The following is a 21,264-nucleotide window of genomic DNA, read 5'->3' as shown; positions in this document are numbered from 1 at the left end:
GACTGACGCTCAGAATAGTTTCTTCTTTTTTTATTCCTGTTTTTCTTTTTTTTTACCGTTGCTCTGCTTTAGCAGAAATGAAACAGAGGTGACGAAGGAATCTGTTCAGACATATAAAAAGGCAGGAAGGACCAACCGTACGTTTGCCAAAAACATCCTTGTTTTTGTTCCCCTTAACAGATGTCAGTCTAGATCACGGTGAAACATTCAAGAGGACGCCACAACCATTAAGTAAACCAACAAATATTACTTTGGTAACAAAAAAAAAAAAAAAAAAAACAATAAGATGACTTATTATCATAATTAAAAATCAGGAGGGAAACCAAACAGGAAGCTGCTGAGAGAACACCAAACTTTAGGCGCAAGCAAATCTAAAATAATCTGCTGGAGTTAGTGTTTAAGCAACATTAGAAAACACAATATTTCCCAAACTCATCCTGCTGCGAATGGAAGTGAAGCTTCTTTTTCTCTCTCTTTCTCTTTCTTAATAGAAAAGTTACAGATCGTCTTTGACTTTATTTAGATTCTCTGAAGCGTTGGGGTGAAACTGGAGGATGGAGAGGAACCAACAACAAACCGGGTGAAGAATGCCGGAGAACTCTGGGCTTTGGTTTAAGGCTTCATTTCAGCTTTCAGCGACTAAAACGCTCCCCTGAGTTTGTTTGTTGTGGTCAAAATGGTTGTTTGAAACCTTTTAAAGGCACCTTTTAATTTGAATTAGTGGTTCTGCAACATCCCACGCCACATTTTGACAGCTCCAAAGCTTTGTTTACAAAACTTTCCTCTCACTTCATTTACAAAAATATATAAAAATCATTTAGAAAATACATCTAGTGTAAAAAAAAAACAATAAAATAAAACATGACTTTTTGCAGCTCTTTTGGTGGCAGCTGCTTTGGTGAATGAAGTAAGAGAAGATATGAAGAATTAATGCTATAAGTGTAAAAAAAAAAAAAGTAAAGCTAAGACACAATTCTGCTACCAGAGGGGAACAAAGGTGCCTGGAGGTTGTGGGGAAAACGCCGGTGAGCCGCGGCACCGGGAAACCAAACGTCTCTGTTAACGAGGACAAATCATACAGACCGAGTCAAACGTTAGCTGAGTCAGTCCAATCATTGCTGGGGTCTGGAAGAGGAGGGGTTCTGGCGCTTTGGAGTATCCCCTCACGTCCTCAATGCCACAAAATCAACAAACTGGAGTTAACTTATTTTTCTTTTAGAGGATATTAATTTTAGTATTTTTATTCCCCGTCTAAGAGCGTCCTGACTCTGCTCTTCAGGGAATGAGATTCCCACGTTTGCGATCCATCCCTGCTCATAGCAGAGCTCACCGACACGGCAGAATTACTGAATCAGTGACTGTTGTCATTTCAGCTTTTAACTTTCTGTTCTCTCTCTTTTTTCTTCATAGTAGGTACACCTGGTCTGACGTTCTGTTAACTGTGACATCATCCAGAGAAGACGGCTCACCCGCTACTACCATCTAATGTAGAACAGATTACTAGATCAATGTGTGCTTCTGTGCTTTTTTGTCTGTCTTGTTGTGTCTCTGCTCTGTCTTCTGTAACCCCAGTCGGTCGAGGCAGATGACCGTTCATACTGAGCCCGGTTCTGCTGGAGGTATTCCTTCCCGTTAATGGGGAGTTTTTCTTCCCACTGTCGCTTCATGCTTGCTCAGTATGAGGGATTGCAGCAAAGCCATGTACAATGCAGATGACTCTTCCTGTGGCTCTACGGTTCCCCAGGAGTGAATGCTGCTTGTCGGGACTTTGATGCAATCAACTGGTTCCTTTATATAGGACATTTTTTGAGAAATCTGTATAATTTGACTGATTCTGACTTTGTAAAGTGCCTTGAGATGACATGTTTCATGAATTGGCGCTATATAAATAAAATTGAATTGAATTGAATTATTCTGCTGTTCAATCGGACCCAACGTATAAAACCTGGAGGACTTCGGCTTCTCTGGGGACCGGATTTGGACTGAAGTCAAAGTGGCAAAAAGTGACTCTGAGCTGCTCTGAGTCCTCCAGTGTCGCTGTTTCACGTTTCGAGGGCAGGAACCTGGACCCTGCGGCTCTCCAGGGCCGCCGTGTAATCGCTTAAACTCATTTTAACATCACACAGAGATAATCGGGGTCAAAAATAACGATTTTGTTTATTAAAGGGGGGAAACAAAGCTTTGGACATCAGCGTGGCTCGTGGTGAGAAAGTAATCATCCAGTGCTGCAGGGGTTCTGGTAGGCAGAGACACCAACATGTTACAAATCTACCGGACAGACGAGGTTAAACTAAGGTTATAGTAGAAACTGATTTCTAGGAGAATAAACCAGCTTTAGCTGCCTGTTAAAAAAAAAATGAGGATGATTTCTCCGCTTTCTCCAGCAGGAAGCAGAGCCACGACTGGTAGAAATCCAAATGCTTTTAATTTTCTAGTTCATGGCTGCAGGATAAGATTATTATCGTCACTCCAGTTCGGTTGATTTTGTGGCATTTGCTTTTATTCGGCTTGGTGTTAACATTGTTTCTTTGGTTAAAGGTATAAAAACAACGGGAGCTTAAGGACGACGCTTCGCTCCGATCACAAGCTGCCGACGGCTGCGCTGAGAAGCCCGTCCTGAGTCCCGCTTGTGGGAGCGAGCTAGTTTCTGGAACTTTTACATCTTTTTTGCTTTAGTTTATTTATTTTTTTCTACAAAAAGGTTGTGTGTATAGAAAAAGTACACAAAGTGTAAAAAGTGCACTGAAAGTGATGCACACTTCCTGCAGGTGCTTTTAATGACGCACAAAAGAGGAAGAACAGAATTCGATCCCACAAGGAAAAAGGAGCGCAGGTGGAAGTTTTGCTTCGCTTTCGGGAACTTTGTGCGGAAAAGTTCGAGCCCCGAGTTTTTCTCCGAGGAGCCGGCGGGCGATTTTCCCCGTCGTTTCAGGTTAAGTGCCGAAGGAGTAACGTCAAGTGCACTTCTGGGAAAAAACACAAAAATCACTGCAGCGGGCGTTAATGAACCTTTCCCACTTCCGCCCGAGCTCATCGACTGAAAACAAGACTAATCATCGCCGTCAAGGCTCTCATCAAAGTCCAAAAATACATTCACTGTGGACACTGGAGGTTCTGATGGTGAGGCTAACTTGTTTTTTTGTTTTTTTTTTTGCGTGTGTTCTGCATTTGTCGGACTTGTTCGGATCGGTTCTCTCTGGTGTTCGTCCTCGCAGGCGTCAGAGCAACATGTACTGGTTGTCGATCGCCCGCTTGCGACCGCGGTCGGGCTCCAGTTCGTAGTCCGAGTCCCGCTGGGGGATGATGGGAGTGTGGGGGTTGGGGCTGCGCAGCAGGGGTCTCCTCCCCACCGACTCGCTCCGCCGCAGGTGAGCCGGGGCCGACGGCTCGGGGACGGGGCGGCCCAGCTGGGAGAAGGAGCCGGGACGGGACGTGGAGGTGGAGGTGGTGCCAGGGGGGGAGGAAGAGGAGGAGGAGGAGAAGGCCGGGGGCTGAGCGGAGCTGCCGGCCAGGCTGCAGCGAGCCAGGCTGGGCTCGGAGCTCCAGCGATGGAGGGAGAAGGGGACGAGGAAGGCGCCGGGGAGCTGACCTGAGGAGCAAAGGCGAGAGATGAGCATCATTTATTCCATTTATATTCCCGCTAAATAATAAATATTATTATTGTAGCTTTAGTCTCTAAGCAGAGAGTAAATTTGGCTCCTTGAACATACACAGATTCACTTTATTAGCCATTTGCAATTTTACCTGCATTGGAAAAAAATGTGCAAGTAGCTCAGTCAACGTAAACACATCAGAGGACACAACATAGAAAACAGACAAACAAAGCCACATGAAGCCTTAGTATTAAAAATGCTCCATATAAAAATGCTGTACAATAAAATCCATACATACATACATACAAGTGCCTAGTTTAAGATGCTTTGTTCAAAGCAATCACAGCTTGTGGGAAGAAGCTGTGTAAATGGCGATCAGTAGTACATTTTGCAGAACGATACCTTCTCCCTGAGGGAAGCATCTCAAAGAAAGCTACATGAGGGACGACTCAAAGCAGCGGCGGGTTGATGTTGCGTTACTAAAGGTCTCTGACAGACTTGATTCACCGTGTTTCTGGGTTTCATTTCAGAGAAAATGACTTTGTCAGGATTTAGCAACCTTTCAGAGCTTTGCAGCGATAAATCTGCAAAATAGCCCAGACTCAGTCAGGAGGGATGGAGAGGTTCTGGGAACATCTCACTGTAAACCTTGACGCAGATTCTCTGGGGATTTAGGTCTAAGCCTTTGACTAGGCCGCTCTAACATTTACGCTCTGGCTGCATGTTTAGGGTTGTTCTCCTGCTCCAAGGTGAACCTCAACCTTTATGTCAAATCTTTAAGAGGTTTTTTTTTTCCAGGATTGGCCGGTTTTTAGCGCCGTCCATCTTCCAATCAACTCTGACCAGCTTCTACATCCCTGCTTTAGGAAATCTTCCCCACAGCATGATGCTGCCACCACCATGTTTCAGACAGAGTTCACTTTGGAGCTCGTCTGATCAGACCAGAGTTTTACTATGCATCATTTTCCTTCCACTTCACAATAAAGCACTATTTTGAGCTGCTTTTCTGCTAACCTTGGGCTTATAATCATTCTTTGTAAGATGGGCTGACATTAGAGCAGCAGAAATTACTTGACAGAGCAGATGCTCAAGTAATAGAAAATTACTTTTACACTAATTAGCAAATGAGGTAATCTATTAAAAGGCTTATGAACACGCAAAGCATCATTATTGCTGCAAGTTTTAACATCGTCTCTCTTCTTGCTGCACGCGGACATGTAGGGATGTCGGTGCCTCCCTACAGCCAATAATAGACGAAGTCGAGGTTCCATTTTTGTTTCAGACAGACTCGGCGTCTCACCCTGTGATGGCGGCATGGAGCCGGCCAGGACGAAGCTGGACAGCGTGACGGCTCCAGCTGCGCCGCACTCCAGCGGGATGGGGTAGAGGCGGAAGTGACTGAGCATGTCCATGACGGAGGGGAAGCGCAGGTGCTGCACCCTGCATTGACCCCATTCGTTCAGAGAAAGGCGCAGGTGCTGCAGGGAGGGGGGGGGAAATAAAAACAACAACAACATGAAGAAGAACTTCGGTGCGGCCTCAGCGGTTGCTCGAACGGTTAAAGTGTGATCACCTTTGCTTTTCCCTGGTAGTTAAACGTCAGGACAAAGTCTCCCCTTCGCGTCTCACTCTGCCGGACCAGAAAGACGCCGTGACCGTCGGGTCCGGAGCTCTGGACGAGGTGAGCCGCCTTCACCCGAGAGATGGGCCCGTGAAACCAAGGGAAAGAAACCAGGAAGTCGTCGGCCTTCTGAATGACCTGCTCAGGCAGCGTGAAGGTGACAGGGCCTGAAAGGTGGGGGGGGGGGGGATCTGTTAATTTTTTTTTTTTTTATATTCAGAAAAAAATGAAAAATAGCAAAGAAAAGGAACATAAACACCCTGATTATCGGAGGACATCCCGCTACTTACTTTGACTTCCTGAGTCTGAGCTCCTCCTCTGATTGGCTGGAACAGAGCTGTCAGCTGAAGACAGGGGGGACTCCAGATCCACACTGCCTGACCTGAGGGGGGAGGGGGGGGGGGGACAACATCAGTCACAATTAATTTCAACCATTTGTTACGCTGAGAGTCCTTTAGTGTCTGTGGAAGTAAAACAGCAGTTCAGCGACTGGATCTGCTCTTAGGGCAGATTCTGTTGCTCCTACCTCAGCACCAAAGGAGACAAATCCATCCAGCAGAGTTTCTGGTTTTTATGAGGACTGTATGACTTTAATAACATTTAATTGCTCTCTAATTGGGTATTACCACATGGAAACATTAATATTGGGCCCAACCAGCAGTCACTGTTTCACACAACGCAGCCGTCTGCTGATTTCTTATTTGAAACATTTAGTGTCTTTTAAGTTGGTTTTAAGTAGAGTTGAACTGGGAGATTGGCCAGGATCGACTGGTTGCACTGCAAAAAGGGAACTAAAAGTAGGTAAAATTCTCTTGAAATTATTGTATTTTTCATGGATTTGAGCTGGTAAATCAGACTATTTGCCAATGGAATAAGAATTTCACACTTAAAATAAGACCAACTCATCTCCCTCATCTTATTATAAGTGCAGAATGTCTAATTATCTTATTTTAAGAGTAGAAATTCTCATTCTGTTGGCAGATAGTCTTATTTAGCTGTTCAAATCAAGGTAAAATTTACTAATTTCAAGAAAATTTTACTTAGTTTTAGTTCCCTTTTTGCAATGTGGCAGCTAAAGATCCGATCAGCTAAACAGGTCTGTCCACAAAACTCTTTGTTGTGTTAGTAAGTGAAGTGAAAAGTGAACTCAGTTAGCTACTTTCTATATCTATAACGAGGCTCTTAAAAAAAGCAGCACGAGGCGACGCACACAACGTGTTGGCTGTTCTTCCAGGACGCTGCTTAACCTAAACAAGGAGAGAGACGGCAGCAGATAAAAAGGAAGGCTTAACAAAGCTGCCGTTTGCGTTTTCAACATCTGCCGTGAGAACGTGGAAATCTTGGCAACCCTTAAGCGATCTCAGAGTTAATGTGAGGATCTACGCTCTCTAGAATAGGCACACAGATAGACCAACGGTCAGTAAAGCTAATTCATCATGCTACGTGCTAGCATAGACATAGCTAACCATGCTAGCATGAGCAGCTAATTAATCATGCATTCCCATAGCGGAGCGTTGCTTAGTGCAGCTTAGCTGTTCACCAAGCTAATAACAGCTAGCGTTAGCATATGTTGTTAGGAAGGTTTATAGCTGCCCTGATGCACGTCAAGAGCTTTACTATGTTTCTATGTTGCTCTCAAACATCCGTGTCATATTGTTCTGTGTCGTATAGAGCACTATGCTAATTTTCAGCGCAACTTTCAGCATAATGGTCCATTACGTTGAACTGCGCTGGCGAGAACCCTTTAATAAAAAGGTGCTAAAGCCCGTTTAAAGTGTCACCTCCATAATTGTGCAGTGGTGGCCCAGTGGTTTGCGAGTTGCAATGACAAATAAAGATGATTATTTATTTTTAGTGGATCTGTGAGGGCATCTTTTGATATAGTGCACGTCTACGTTCTCCGGTGAGCAAATAAACTGCATTTTTATCCGTAGAGTAAAAAAGAAAAAAAACTCAACTAAGTATATTGTAACATTTTCTAGATTAGTTTTGTTTCTACAGATTCATGTAAATTAAAAACCTGCAGAGTTTTACTATATTAGCAGAGTTCCCGCGGTGTTGACATCTGTCTAAAACGGCCCACGGTGTGTAACGTGTCCCGGCCGCTGTTGTTGTGTAATAGTAATAGTAATATAGTAATGTGTAGACAAGAGGATCAGAATCTGCCCTGCATGCCTAACTGCAATCAGTAGAAATGTTGTTGTGTTTGTTGTTCAGTTTAGAAGAAAACACTGCCTCCTAGTGGTGTGGCAGGGAAATTTGTAACGTCTTTAATAGTGTCGGGTGCAAGGCGATCATAATCAAAATGTTGTTATGCAAATGTGTTAAGAGCAACAAAACAAGGCAATTTTCGAGGACTTTGGTCATGTGCCATCTGTGTTTCTAAAGATCAGCTAAAATTGGTGTCTGTGGTTGGAAACTGGCCACAAAACCTCTGATCCACCTTTCTTCTTTTTTTTACTAGGCGATATTTTTACAGGACATCTAAAGTACTCCACAAAAGTCTCTCGCTATGTCCCATTTTATTCTCATTTCTTCAGACTTCTCAGAAATATTTTAGGGTTTTCTTTAGTCTAATGAGCTGAATCTATGGACAATAACACAACAATAAGACATAAAGGGATAGGACATTATATTAGCACCAACAGGGTGAATCATAAAGAGCTATTAATAGAAAACCTGCCATACAGTAGACCAGGGGTGTCAAACTCATTTCTATATGGGGCCACTTTGGCGTCATAAAGTCATTAAAAGGGCCGGTTGCACGTGTATAGACGATACTTTTCATTTCATAATTTCATTCCAGTTCACATAGAAGTATAAAAAATGCACAGTAACATTAAAATAGCAACCTTAGGCCCAGTTTATACAGTTTATCTGCAAGAAAAGTTGATATTGGGGTGAGTTACACTTACAGGTGGCACAGCTTTATCCACTTTATACACTTTAAAAGGATATATACCTCTACTTTATGACATGGTATACCTTTTTTTTTTTTTTGGCTCTTGAGGGCCGGATAATTTACCTTGATGGGCCGGATTCGGCCCACGGGCCTTGAGTTTGACACCTGTGCAGTAGACGATCCACTAAATGATGACTACTGGGTTCTGGGTTCTTAAAGGTTTTACTTTCTGTACACTTTAAGGCGTCTCCGTTCTTCTTTTATCTTTCACTTGTCCACTTTCCTCTTTTTTTACTGCTCCTTTCTATGGCAATGTGAGTGATGATGCAGCCAAAGTCTACAGAAAAACTTAAAGTCATGAGAGCAGTTAATTAAGATTATGATCTTTTAAGCCAAAGTCTGGCCTCTTGGAAGACAAACGTAAAGAAATTGCAGGTGGTTTAAAACTTCTGCAGACTAATGCATTTATTTCTGTGCGTGTCGAGCCAAGCTACTGGGGAGGAAACAGCAGGAAAGGAACACAAAGACACACCGAGCACAGACAGGAAGCGAGTCCAGTTCACCCGTTCAGGTCTGAAGTGAAACCCGCTGCTCTCCTGTTTCACTGCGTTGTGCCGTTTGTGCGTAACTACACAGACGACACGGGGAACGTTTAAAGAGGGAAGTAGGAGAAAATCCTGCCTAAATGCTGACTTGACTTTGTGCTGCTCTAAATAACAGGAAGACGAGAGTCTCCTTCTGCCTCGCCGAGTATGTTTGTGTTCTTCTATCTCCGGGACAATCTGCAGTCGTTTTATTTCCTCCGTCTCAGCGAGGACATTTTCAGTCAGCCTGCAGAGCTTCTGGGGTCTGAGGTGACGTACTGCGCCCAGCAGATCAGACCACATCGCTATTTACATTAAGGAAGCAGTTTATTGTGCAATTACACACCAACTCGGCCCTTTTTGCAGGTCATATAAGGAACGTCTTAGATGTTGTGAACCTTATCAGTGAATCTGTAGTGTTGAGGGTTCAGTGAGTCAATATGCGAGAGTTATAATGCTGCTGAACACAAGACGGATCAAAGAAACGCCGCCGTGGCTGATTTTCATATTTATGCCGTTGCTTTAAATCTCAAACGCCAGCAGATGGGATCATTACCTCTTGGCTACCAAAAGTAAAGAAAATCTATTCCTGTTTTAAATTTACAGGTCTCAGGTCTGGCGTCAGAGATGCTCTGGGAGGTATTTTGTTTTCTAGAGGGCAGGAAGCCGACTGAAACTCCTCCAGCACCCGTCATATTTGTGACTACTGGAGACAAATTACCACACAATAAAAATAAAAATATTTAAAAACACAAAAAAATACAATAAATGAATAAGTAATAATCTCCTTTGTATTGACAGGTCTTAAAATTAGGAAAATTATTAAATAGTGAAGAATAAATAAAAAACAATGAAAACGACCTGAAGCTGGTCTGCAGCATTTATTAATGGGTTTTAAAAGAATGCAAAAAAAAAACAACTGGAAACGTGTGACTTCTGATTCACAGCTCCAGATGTTTCTAAATGGATATTTTTCCTCAGCTTTTGGAAAAGGTCAGCATCCACATGGTCTGTGGATTTTCTAAATTAAAAATATAGCAATGCCTATGCTGCGTCAGCAGGGGGCGTTAACATCCAAATTAACAGCATGTAAATTCAGAAGAATATCCTGTGCTTAGCTAAATTAAATACGATAAAAAAAGTAAAAGCAGCACTTAGGCTAACAATTCTCCCAGAATAAGGTTAGACTGTGTTTTCCTAAATGTTGTTTACGGTTTTCTTTCACTCCGTATCTTCTTCAGCCTCCATTTGAGGTTTAATAGAATCAAACACAAGGACTCTGTTTGCAAATATTAGAGGTTTAAACAGATTAGGCCTATAAAACCATTTCCAAACTCCTAGAAGTCCATCATCTGACAGGGAGAAATGTACTCAAGTGAAAAATGCCTGCCTGTAATATTGGTGGTGGTTTAAGACATCCGATGATCAGAGAAGAAATAAACCTAAAACTAAACCTCACACTCTATATTAAAATAACTAACTAAAATAAACTTTATCCTAAAAACTTTAGATGTGACCTTAGACCTTAGCTGTGGAAAAACAAACACTGAAGCTAATTTAGAGAGAAAGGCTGAATTTCTCCACGAAATAAGAGAACAGGAAGAATGGCGTCAAGTTAAAGTTGCCAATGTTAATTTTATAAATGAATTTTGCGACAGACTTAGTTTTCGACTTCACTCACTTCTGCATATTGCCAGAGACTCTGTTCAATAAATAAGGAAGTTGTTTAATGCAACAGGAACAGCCTAAAATAGCAGATTATTTCTTTATCATCTATTATAATGCTGTTATTGTATTGTTATTATACATTTGGATCAAACTGGGTCTTTATGATTATATAGCACTACAATGAGTTGGAGTGATTCTTTGTCTTTCAACGCGTTTGATGTAACATTTGTAGTAAACTGGCGCTATCTGCTAGCTGTAAACAGTAAAACAATAAACTACACTTTTCTGTAAATTATATCAAAACTGCTTTTAGTTTATATATATATATATATATATATATATATATATATATATATATATATATATATATATATATATATATATATATATATATATATATATATATATATATATATATGGGTGAAAAGTCAGTGCATTTTATTGCTATAGTCCCGTTCGCAGATAAAAATACCACAAAGTGCTTTACCGTATGATATAAAACACATAAAGCAGAAGTGTATATAAAAATGACAGTTAAAAACACAATAAAACTATAAAAAAGCACAATAAACCAATAAAGGACAGTTAATAGCAGGCAGTTGTACCTTATCTAACTGTTTTAAAAGGAAGGTCTTTATTATTTTGAACATGACTTTTAAGTTAATAAATAAAACTGAAGAAAAGACCTTTTTATACTTTTCTGTAAGATGTATTTTTAAAAGAAAGTAATTTCTGGTAAGGAATAAATTACAAAACCTCCACATTTATTTCCCCATAAAATGGCTAAAACGATTATGATTAGAACGCCCTTACTCAGCATTTTATAGGTTTGTCCTGTTTAAACCTCAAAGCATTTCAAATCAGCACAGAAAACAGTCTTAAACTGGAGGAAATTCAAAACAGTTGTCTACATGTCCAGGTCTGGCCGTCCAGGCAAGTTCATCCTCAAAGCAGATCGCAAGCTGCTAAAAGATGTGTCCAAAAACCAAGAATATCATAATTGGACCTATGGTGGCCTTTTGGTACTGTTGATGTGAAAATGCTTTCCCTGTTCAAGCAGAACGGTGTGGAAGGAGAAAAACCTTCGGTCTCTGAGAAAAACATGAAGGTCAGATGAAAAATAACGTAGACAAAGAACAAGACATCTGGAATAATGGCCTATGGACAGCAATCAAAGGGCAAATCCCGACCAAATCAACTTTTTTGGCTAACAAACTGTATACACGGTTATTTTATAGTGTTCTCTACATCTCTCTGTCATTATTGTGACAATTTACTGCACATTTGTTGAAATCCTGTGTCTGAAACCGTCTGTATGGCGCCCTCCCCGTGTTGATCAGGGTACTGCATTTGAATTTTAAATCAGTTTCCCTATTGGCTCAAAAGATATTGTGACGTCGCCCAGAATAGTGAGCTTTTTGATCTTAATATCAATTTTCAGGTTAGCGATTATTAGCTTAGCATGCATTTAGTTTATTTTGCATTTATTTATCTTATTGTATTAGCCCAGACTACGCCCGGCTCATCCCTCGCATCTTCCTTGGTCCGCCGGGCACCGCCTCCTTTAGGCACATTTTTCTATATTATTAGATGTGGAGGGAGTAATTGTCTTTGTACAGGGGTGAGTTCGCCTTTAAGAAAAATAAATCCTCCTCCTAGCTGTAAAGTGTGGAGATGTCATGGTTTGGGGAAGCTTTGCTGTGGCGGGACCTGGTCAGCACACCATCACACAATTTTAAAGTGTATCAGAGGGAGCTTGAATAAAAGCTGAGACCATGTGTCAAAAATCAAACAAAGCTGAAGCAGAACCGGACCCAGCGACATTACGACCCATAAAATACCGGTTAATCCAGCAAAATTGAACCGGTCCTCATGCTGTGGGATAATTTCCAGCTAAAAGTGATGAGTGCAAACTTTCCCCAGACCGATGTCAGAGGACCGGTAGACGGCTACATCTACATGAAACTACTTTACCAGTTTTTTCTGTTATTAAGAAAAGTTTATCTTTCATGTTTAGCCGTAATTGAATGTCTTTTTTCCCCCCTAAATAAATAAAAACTATTAGGCATCGATATTTGAACATTTCTTTATAAAGCACCCAATATTTAATAGGATTTGAAGATCAAAGTTTCTTTAAAAAGCACTTTCCATACAGGCAGGTTTGTAAATACGGCTGGATGCTGGACACACTGGAGCTTTAAAGCAACGGCCAAGCGGAGCTGAAGGTGGTCTGTTGTGTCAGTAAATACTGGAACAGATCCAGGAAGCCCAGCTGTCCAACCGACTATTGCTTTAGACGGATTACCAGATGTCAAATATTGCCAGAGACCAACAAGACTCTGTAACGGCAAACCCTAAACGTTACGGGTTTTTTTTTCCATTATAGTTGTTGCGGTTAACAGAAGAGATAGCTGCTCAGGTTAAAAAGTGTTAGATGCATCAACAGGTGAAGATCTTCCAAGTGTCAGATTTTCTTTTTTTCTTCCTTAAGTCTAAACCAATTTAAACGCTCTGCAGTGAAAGAGGGTAAAACTCGTCCACAGCCGCTGACTGATGGTCTGAGGGCAGCTTTAAACAAACCAACGGGACTTCTGAAGCTCACAGAGACACAAAACTGATTCTGATTCCAGCAAATGGCAAAGTTATTACTCAGAAACCTAGAAAGTCGTACTCAACCTGAACTGCATGTAAGGCAGTTGTCTGAAGTCACTACGAGTATAAATCCATCTGTTTAACAGGCTTCTTGTTTTAATTTAAACCTCTACTATTGATTTACGTTAAGTGGGATTTGGGCGTTTTGTTATTTAAACATTTCCGTAAAAACTTTTGCAAAAACAGCTGATAAATTATTAATAATTTCTTGTTTAAATTAGGATATAAACAGTTTTTTTAAATCAAGTCATTTTCAGAAAAATCTTAACTAACCAAAAGGTTTTTTGAGAGAAGCTGAAAACCTTAGAATAAAGCATTTAATTACTTTATTATCAGAAAGCAATCAGGAAATTTGGAAAAAGTTGTTTTTGTGTAACGGCTTCAGCCAGAAAAGATTTCTAACGAGGATCAAACCAGGACAGTAAGAGCGACGCCGCCTGGATCCGCAAACACAGCTCTCACTTTTCTGACCCCCGGTCCGGTTTAAAGAGCCGCTGTTTCCCCCCCGTCTTTCAAGCTCCAACAATCCACTTTTCATAAAAGATACTTTTAAAAGGTTTAAACCAAATATTGGCTGCAGAAATATTCCAAACAGAACCAAGTTCAGACCTGCTCCGGTGTGCAGAGCCACAAATCAAACCGATGCGCGGACAAACGGACACAAGAGCACTCAAGCAAGTGCTCACACACGCCAGCTTGTGCTCACGCACACCTTGAGGAGGCCTTTCACTTTGCAAACACATACCTCAGCATGAGTAAACACCGAGCTCAGCCAGCATTAGAAAAACAAGTTATTTCTGCTCCTGGTGTCAGGAGGAAACGCTGCGTGAGGAAGAGCAGGCGTGCAAAGAGGACGAACATCAGCGTGAAAAACTTTAGAAGGGGGAAAAAAATCCTGTTTTTATAAAACCATCGCACGTCTCGAAATTACTACAGTTTAACAGTAGATTGGGTAAAAGTCCGCATAATGCACCATAAGCTTTAATTCGTCTGTTAATGACTTTTGAAAGTGAGAACTTTATAGATTCAATGCACACAGAGTTATACATTTACTTTTAATGATTATTACTTGCAGATAAAATTCAGTTTAATTGAAAATTTGAATATTAAATGAGATCATTAGATGATTTTTAGTAGAGAAATGTTAGCCTTGGGAAAAGTAAATCCATGATTTGTACAGTATATGCTCTTAATATTTGGTTGGGGCTCCTTTTGCATGAATTACTGCATTAATGCGGCGTGGCATGGAGGCTCCATGTGGTTCTGTTGATGTCCAGGAAGCCCAGTTTGCTTTGATGGCTACTGAAAAGTGCAATATAAATACCGTTAGGCACCGATAGGGCTCCATATATAATATTAATATTGCCGTTTTGGCCGAAAGCTGATAATTGTATTATATAAACTTCCTGCAGTGTGATATCATCACTGTCAAACGCCATATGAACAGCCACTCCTTTGAAACACTGACTCTAGCTACAGTACACATCTTGGTAATCTCTAACAAATTCTGGAAATCTCAAAAAAACTCACAGTGCTTGCTTCACAATCCAGTCAAGATGCAGTTATCCCTGTTTCTGTCACATTTTTCCCTCCACTCAACTTTCCACTAACATGCATGGATACAGCTACCAGCTTCCTTAGCATTGACGTTGTTTGGTTCGTCCTCCCTGTAGCTCAGCTGGACATCGGTCAGGGAAGCTGTCTTCCCCATAAAATAACATTTCCTTATTAAAGATTTAATTATTTTAACTGGTCTTTAGTAAAATTCTCATATTCTCTTAAGCAGAATATTAGATGGTAAGCAATAATCATCAAAAATAATACTTGAATTGCTTCATGCTGTTTGGATGAATCTATAAATGTGCTTTTTGAATTAAATTACTGTTTATATGATATTAGAATTCATTGAGATGCTCCGGTAGAAACAAAACACAGGATCCCAAACACGCGATACGACACACAGTGGGTTTTAATGCTCGGAACGTGTCATATCCTTGTCGTCTGAATAATTTATCTCAAAAGTAACTACACTTAGTGGAGTACATTGCATGCGATGAAATATGCAGAGAGCATTAGAGCAGCTTGAAAGGTTTGGCGTAAAGCTGGTGGGAATGTTACTGATGTGATGTTTTAAAAGCTTTTTACTAAAAATAAAGATAACATTTTAAATATGTAAGGTTTAGATGTGTTCGGGCGATGGTGGCGCACGCTGTGCTGCGTTCGGGTGTTCCTCACCTGTTGCTGATGCATTCTTTTAGCTCTGTGGTCCAGGAGCTGACCTGCTGGTCGTTGTCCGTCTCAAATATCAGACTCCCTCGATTAACCTGCGGAAACAAGAAAGGGATTCGAAATGTCTCGCATGAACAGAGACGGCGTGATATATTTTCTCCATTTAGGAAATATGTTACAGATGCGTGCAACCCTTGTGATTTCTAGCTTTTATTTCTGAAGCTTATTACCTACTGCGTGATATTACAGAGCGCGACGACAGCCCCAAGCCACATGCATCGTTAAGTTTGTATCTTTACCGTGAACAAAAACTCTTATTGGCTTTAGTTTGGTTTGTTGCTCTGGACTTTAATCCCCACAGTTTAAGATTTGTGCAAAGCTTTTATTTCAGTTTGTAAGATATTCAGGTGCTTCGATAATCGTCAACCATGTCCTTCAGAAATTTAAGGAAATCACTAAAACAAGAAGATTCATTAAACCTGGTCTCAAAGAGTGGGGATTATATGTTTTAAAAAGAAGCAGTCTGAGGAAATATACGTAATCATGCTGCGGCTCAAAGGTTAAAGCAGAGCGGATCGGGAAGAAACCTTGTTTTAAAATGTATTAATGTATATTATTAAATGTCTCCATCTCATTTTCCATGTCTTTCAATGACTTGCTACATGTTTACAAGGACTTTATGGCTTTTATGTTAAACAAAGCAATGCTTTTTTTCAATTTATTTTTTTTACATTTTACAAAGAATGGATGAATGGGTAAAAAAAACAGATGAATGGGTAAAAAAACAGATGGATGGATGAAAGAATAAAATAATGAATGAATGGATAATACAATAGGAAAGGGAATAAAGTGTCCATACAATGTTTTTCCATCTACATTCCTTTAAAGGTGCAAATCTGGATCTGAGTGAAATTTATTCTGGATTCCCAAACACTATGATTGAAGAAGACATAAAGGCCAAAAATAGGTTTTCTTATACAGACCATATCAGAAGTATTGCTTGGAAGCAACTCTCATTGGGCAGGACCATCTTTATTTATATATACACGTGTAAGCAAATGTTATTTTTTTTTTTTAAATAAAGATTTTATAACTTCTAAAAATAAACTTCAATTCAGTTCAACTCAGTTTATTCTTATTGCACTAATTCACAACATGTCATCTCACGAAACGTTACAAAAAAATAGAAATAAAAGTAAATTAAATCTATGACAGATACAGACAGATTCCAAGCAAATTACATACATTCAGCTGATCCTAATTGTCAAACAATGCAGTTAAATTTGATATTCGAATTGGGTAAAAGTTTTCTATCTAAGGAAATCCAGCAGATTGCATCGAGCCTCGACTTTCACTCCTGGATGCTCATGCAGCGACAGTGAACAGTTGCTTGCATTGTGTCGTTGACTTTGCAGCAATCTCTCGTACCGGGCATGCATCTAACGACAGTGGAGAGCGAAACTCCCCTTTAGGGGCTTTATGCAGGCTACTTATATTCAGCATCAAATAGGGAACAGTGTTGATGTTTACTTTATTCCTTTTTTCTAAAAAAAAAAATGCTAAAAATGAATTTTATAGTTTTTAAATACTGGATGTGCGACTCCTCTGGTGTAGGGTTGATGTAATGTGCAATAGCTGTAATATCAATGGGTGATTATTGATATGTACACGTAATATGAGGGTTTGGGATGTAACCGAGGCAATTGTCACTAGAACCACTTTTTCTCTCTCGCTTTGACCCACATTTTAACCAGCGGAGGCAAAGGAGGAGGAGCCGTTACAGCTGACCCAGCACCGGATCTGATATCACTGAGCTATATTATACACTGGAGTGCTAATCGCCGGCTGTTAGAACGAGTCACTTTGAAGCCACCAGCCGCCATATTGGTACTCCCCATTTCCCCCCAGTAACTAGGGAATATGTGCGCTACAGCATCGAATAACGAGGATTTTCTGATGTTAAGGGGGGGCTTAAAACTTTTAAAATGTCAAATACCATTTACTTTTATGTTATGTTCTAAAACTATCGAGTACTGAGAAAGTCATGTGCTGAAATATTTTGGATTTTATTTATTTAAATGTTGCAACCAAATCCTATGGGATTCTGTGAGAGTAGGGAGTAGCAAGATGGCGGCCAGTGACTTCAGTTTTTCGGCAAAATCAGCACTCCAGTGTATAATATAGCTCAGTGTCTGATACGCCCTACAGAGAGTCAACGCCATGATGGCTGCTGATCCAGATGGCATCGTCAGAAGGATCTTCAGAAATTGCTCATCCCAGCCAATAGCCATATTCACCACCATTTTCAACATATCCCTACTTCACCTCCTTGTTCTCACAGGCCTGAAGTCTGCTACAGTAATTCCTATACCCAAAAAAACTGTGCTAAAAAGCACAGTTAACGGTCTGAATGACCATCGCCTAGTTCTCCCACAATCATCACCAAATGTTATAAAATACATTAAAATCACTCTCCCTGCTGACCACGGCCAACATCAGTTTGAATACTGAACAAAGAGGTCCACAGAGGACACAGTAACTAACACCAGCTCTTCACACAGCTCTGACCCAGCTGGAGACAGACAACAGCGACTGTACGTCAGGATGCTGTTTGTGGACCTCAGTTCCATCTTTAACGCTGTTATTCTCCCTAAACTGGCTAATAAGCTGGGCGACCTGGGCTTGAGCAGTTCACTGTGGAGGTGGACTGTGGATTTCCTCAGGAACAGACCGCAGACCCTCCGGATGAGTAAACACGTCACATCAACCCTCATCCTGAACACAAGGACACCCCGGAGGTGTGTCCTCAGCCCCATCATCTATTCAATATTCACGCGTGACTATTCCCCCCTTCAGTCCACCAACACCTTCGTCCTGTCTGCTGGGGCTGTAAAAATAAACTGCACCTCAACATCTCATGTAATTACAGACTTCAGGAAATCATAAGTGCACCGCACACACGCCGTGCTCTCGATACCAGGCGAGGAGGTTGACAGAGGTGACAATTTACAGATTCCTGGGTATCCGCATCTCTGCTGACGTCCCTTCAAAACACACACATTTCACACCAGGTGGGGAAAACCCAACAAAGAAGTTAAACCGTGACCACCTTCCTCACCAGCTGCTTCACAAACTCCTACAGGTAAGTGATAAAGAGCCTCCTGGTGTATCGCTGCAATGTGTGGTTCTCCAGCTGCTCTAAAGAGAAGAACAACACGCAGCGGGTGGTGAGGTCAGCAGAACACATTCTTGGATCACCGCTGCCCTCTTTAACTGGCATTTACGCCCGTTGTCTCCAAAAGTAAGCCAGTAATGGTGCAACAGACTGCAGTCTCCCCAGACGCGTTCTTTTATCTTCACCTCCATCTAGAAAAAGGTTCAGGACTCTAAAATCAAAATCCAACAGACACAAAAACAGTGTTTGGACTGAGGGAGGAAGCCGGAGTACCCAGAGAGAACACGCCAACTCCATCCAGAAATACCCCGGGATTCGTACCGTGCCGCCATGCAGCCACTGACAAATGAGAGCCGCTAGACAGTTTTCTATTGTGTGAAACAGTAACGACAGAATGCTATCTGGATATGTTTATAATAAATATACCTACAATCCAACAGCACAGCCGAAGCCCTCTGCATTCAAACTAAAACTGCACATTTCAACAGAGAAAGTTCCCAGCTAACCTGACTCTAGCCAGATTGATATCGCTCCGCCTAGCTTCACTCACATCCATCTGGGACATCTCCCATAGAGAGTGATTTCTTCAACCAACTTTATTGTCTAGCCAATCAGGACGCAGGGCTGGAGTTTCATAGATGTGACGTAGTGGAGAAGCGACCGTGAGACTGTTTTGATTCAGACAACAATGGCGGCTCGCATCGAGGAAGCAAGCGTTAACATTGATGCTGCTATTTCTTCTGTGTTGTCCAATCTACCTAATATTGTTTCATTAAAAGAACATCAGAGAATGGCTCTGACGGCTTTTGTTGGTGGAAACCATGTTTTCGCCCTTCTCCTGACTGGATTTGGCAAGTTTTGTTTTCCGGGGCGGTTAGCGGTTAGCGCGAACCATGTTAGGAGGTCTTTAGTCCTCGACGCGGTCGGCCCGGGATCGACTCCGACCCGCGGCGCTTTGCCGCCTGTCTTTCCCCCTCTACCTGTCAGCTCACTGTCAATAAAACACGCGCCACTAGAGCCGCAAACACATTTTAAAAAAAAAAAAGTTTTGTTTTTTCCTGCGTCGCGGGTTAGCTTCGGTGTGAGTGGTTGAAATAGCACGTCGATAAAGATGACAGACAAGTGGCTTATCCAATCATATGCAAGGACTTTTGATAAGGTCCAGCCTTCAATAAAGGCAATTCCAATGGAGAGGTCCCAGATGGATGTGAGTGGAGCTAGGCGGAGCGAAATACATCTGGCTAGGGTCAGGTTAGTTCCCAGCACCTTTTTGTAGCTAAATTTTAAAAAAAGTGTGCGGCGAGCTGAAAACTTGCAGAGTACCTTTAGAACAAATGTGTTTAAGTTGTCAGGCATCTCCAGTCGGGTGCAGCGACGGACTTCTTGGATATCTGAGCAGTGAGTCGTCAGTTTGGGACTGGAGGCCTGAAAACAAAAACAAAAAAACAAGAGAAGGACGTCGTTACTCTCCAAACCGAACTGGACATTTATCCCACGCGGCGTCGCATGTGGGCGTAGAGAAACAACAAACAGCAGATTAAAACAATGAGGGAAAAGAATAATGACCCGGAAACATGTCTCGGTGTGTTTTTTGGAAAAACGCACTCTTTCCGAATAGGAATAAAAAAAATTATTGTGGCGATATCACAGGCCAGACATATCAAAGCCACAAACTAATAGTTGCCGCATTAGAGACAACAGACTGATAGATATTAGGTTAAAGACACCGAAGGAGTGGCTAGTGTAGAAACAGTTTAGTGTCCCAACACATAATTAATAAGAACCAGATGTTCGGCGGCTCGGGGTTTAATACAGAGGCTGTTTCTGTCTGATGTGTTTACTCGAGCGAATGTGCGACTGTTGATCCTCTAAAGCCTCCCTCAGTCAAAAACAAAGCGGTCGCTTGTAGCATAACTAACTCTGGTGGCGGAGCTCCAAGGTCTGGCCTACCCAGCACAAACTGTTTGTTTGAATAAATTGATGAGACATGAGGGCCGGTCATGTTGTCTGCTTCACCTGGAGCAAAAACAATGACGTCTGGGTATTCTGACATGGTGTCAAACTTCAAGAAGATTATCAAGCAGACAGCAAAGAAAGAAAGAGAGAAAGAAAGAGAGAAAGAAAGAAAGAAAGAAAGAAAGAAAGAAAGAAAGAAAGAAAGAAAGAAAGAAAGAGTGGCCATAACAAAAATCCCTTAAACAGGTACAACTACTAGAAACCGTAAGAAAAGAAAAACACAAAAACCCTTCAAATCCCCAGAAATAATATTAGTTGAGCCAATAACTTAAAGTAGGACTGGGCCTTTATCATATTTTATCATTTTTACCATATTGTTTTATTGTTATCGTTTTCTTACGATGGATTTATCTTAACAACAATAAAGTCCAACTAGTGACGTCTGAAAATGTTGCTATTTTCTCCACTCTTGGTTTATTGAGAGCATCAATAAATGCAAATAAAGTCAAAAATATAATTAAATGCATTGTACAGTTAGGTAATAAAAATAACACTTTTCTAACCAGTGTCCTAATGAAACATATTTTGAATTTTGTTTTAATATACGTTACATTTTAAATGTTTTGAAGGACAGTATTTGTGCTTATTGAGCTATAATTGACAGCCAGTCACACAGTTGCCTGAAAAACATTGCAAGAAGCTGTAAATAATCTTTTATCATAATTTTTATCGTTATCGCAACATAACCACAATATATCGTAAGGATTGGTATTGATTCAAATTTCAATAATTGATTAAATTCCAATTCTTGAGATTTAGAATCATTTATTTTCGAGCCGGTCTCAAACTGAATTGATTGTACTAAAAACATTTTTTTAGCTCTG

General features: G+C 41.0%; 1 protein-coding gene across 1 annotated transcript in view; it reads right to left on the bottom strand.

Annotated features, from left to right (window-relative positions):
* Positions 1-2,731: 2,731 nt before the first annotated feature.
* The window catches only part of sh2b3 (SH2B adaptor protein 3), a 76,776-nt gene continuing 58,243 nt past the window's right edge, over positions 2,732-21,264 (bottom strand). Inside the window, 6 exon segments of the mRNA XM_036143902.1 lie at positions 2,732-3,589; positions 4,894-5,071; positions 5,167-5,381; positions 5,505-5,596; positions 15,256-15,344; positions 19,748-19,849. Coding sequence (XP_035999795.1) covers positions 3,219-3,589; positions 4,894-5,071; positions 5,167-5,381; positions 5,505-5,596; positions 15,256-15,344; positions 19,748-19,849 — 1,047 coding nt within the window. The 3' untranslated portion in view covers positions 2,732-3,218.

The sequence above is a fragment of the Fundulus heteroclitus genome, chromosome 12 (assembly GCF_011125445.2).
Source record: "Fundulus heteroclitus isolate FHET01 chromosome 12, MU-UCD_Fhet_4.1, whole genome shotgun sequence".
In the NCBI taxonomy this organism is placed as follows: domain Eukaryota; kingdom Metazoa; phylum Chordata; class Actinopteri; order Cyprinodontiformes; family Fundulidae; genus Fundulus; species Fundulus heteroclitus.
The sequence above is the reverse complement of the archived record's forward strand: the minus strand, read 5'-3'. Positions and strand labels throughout refer to the sequence as shown.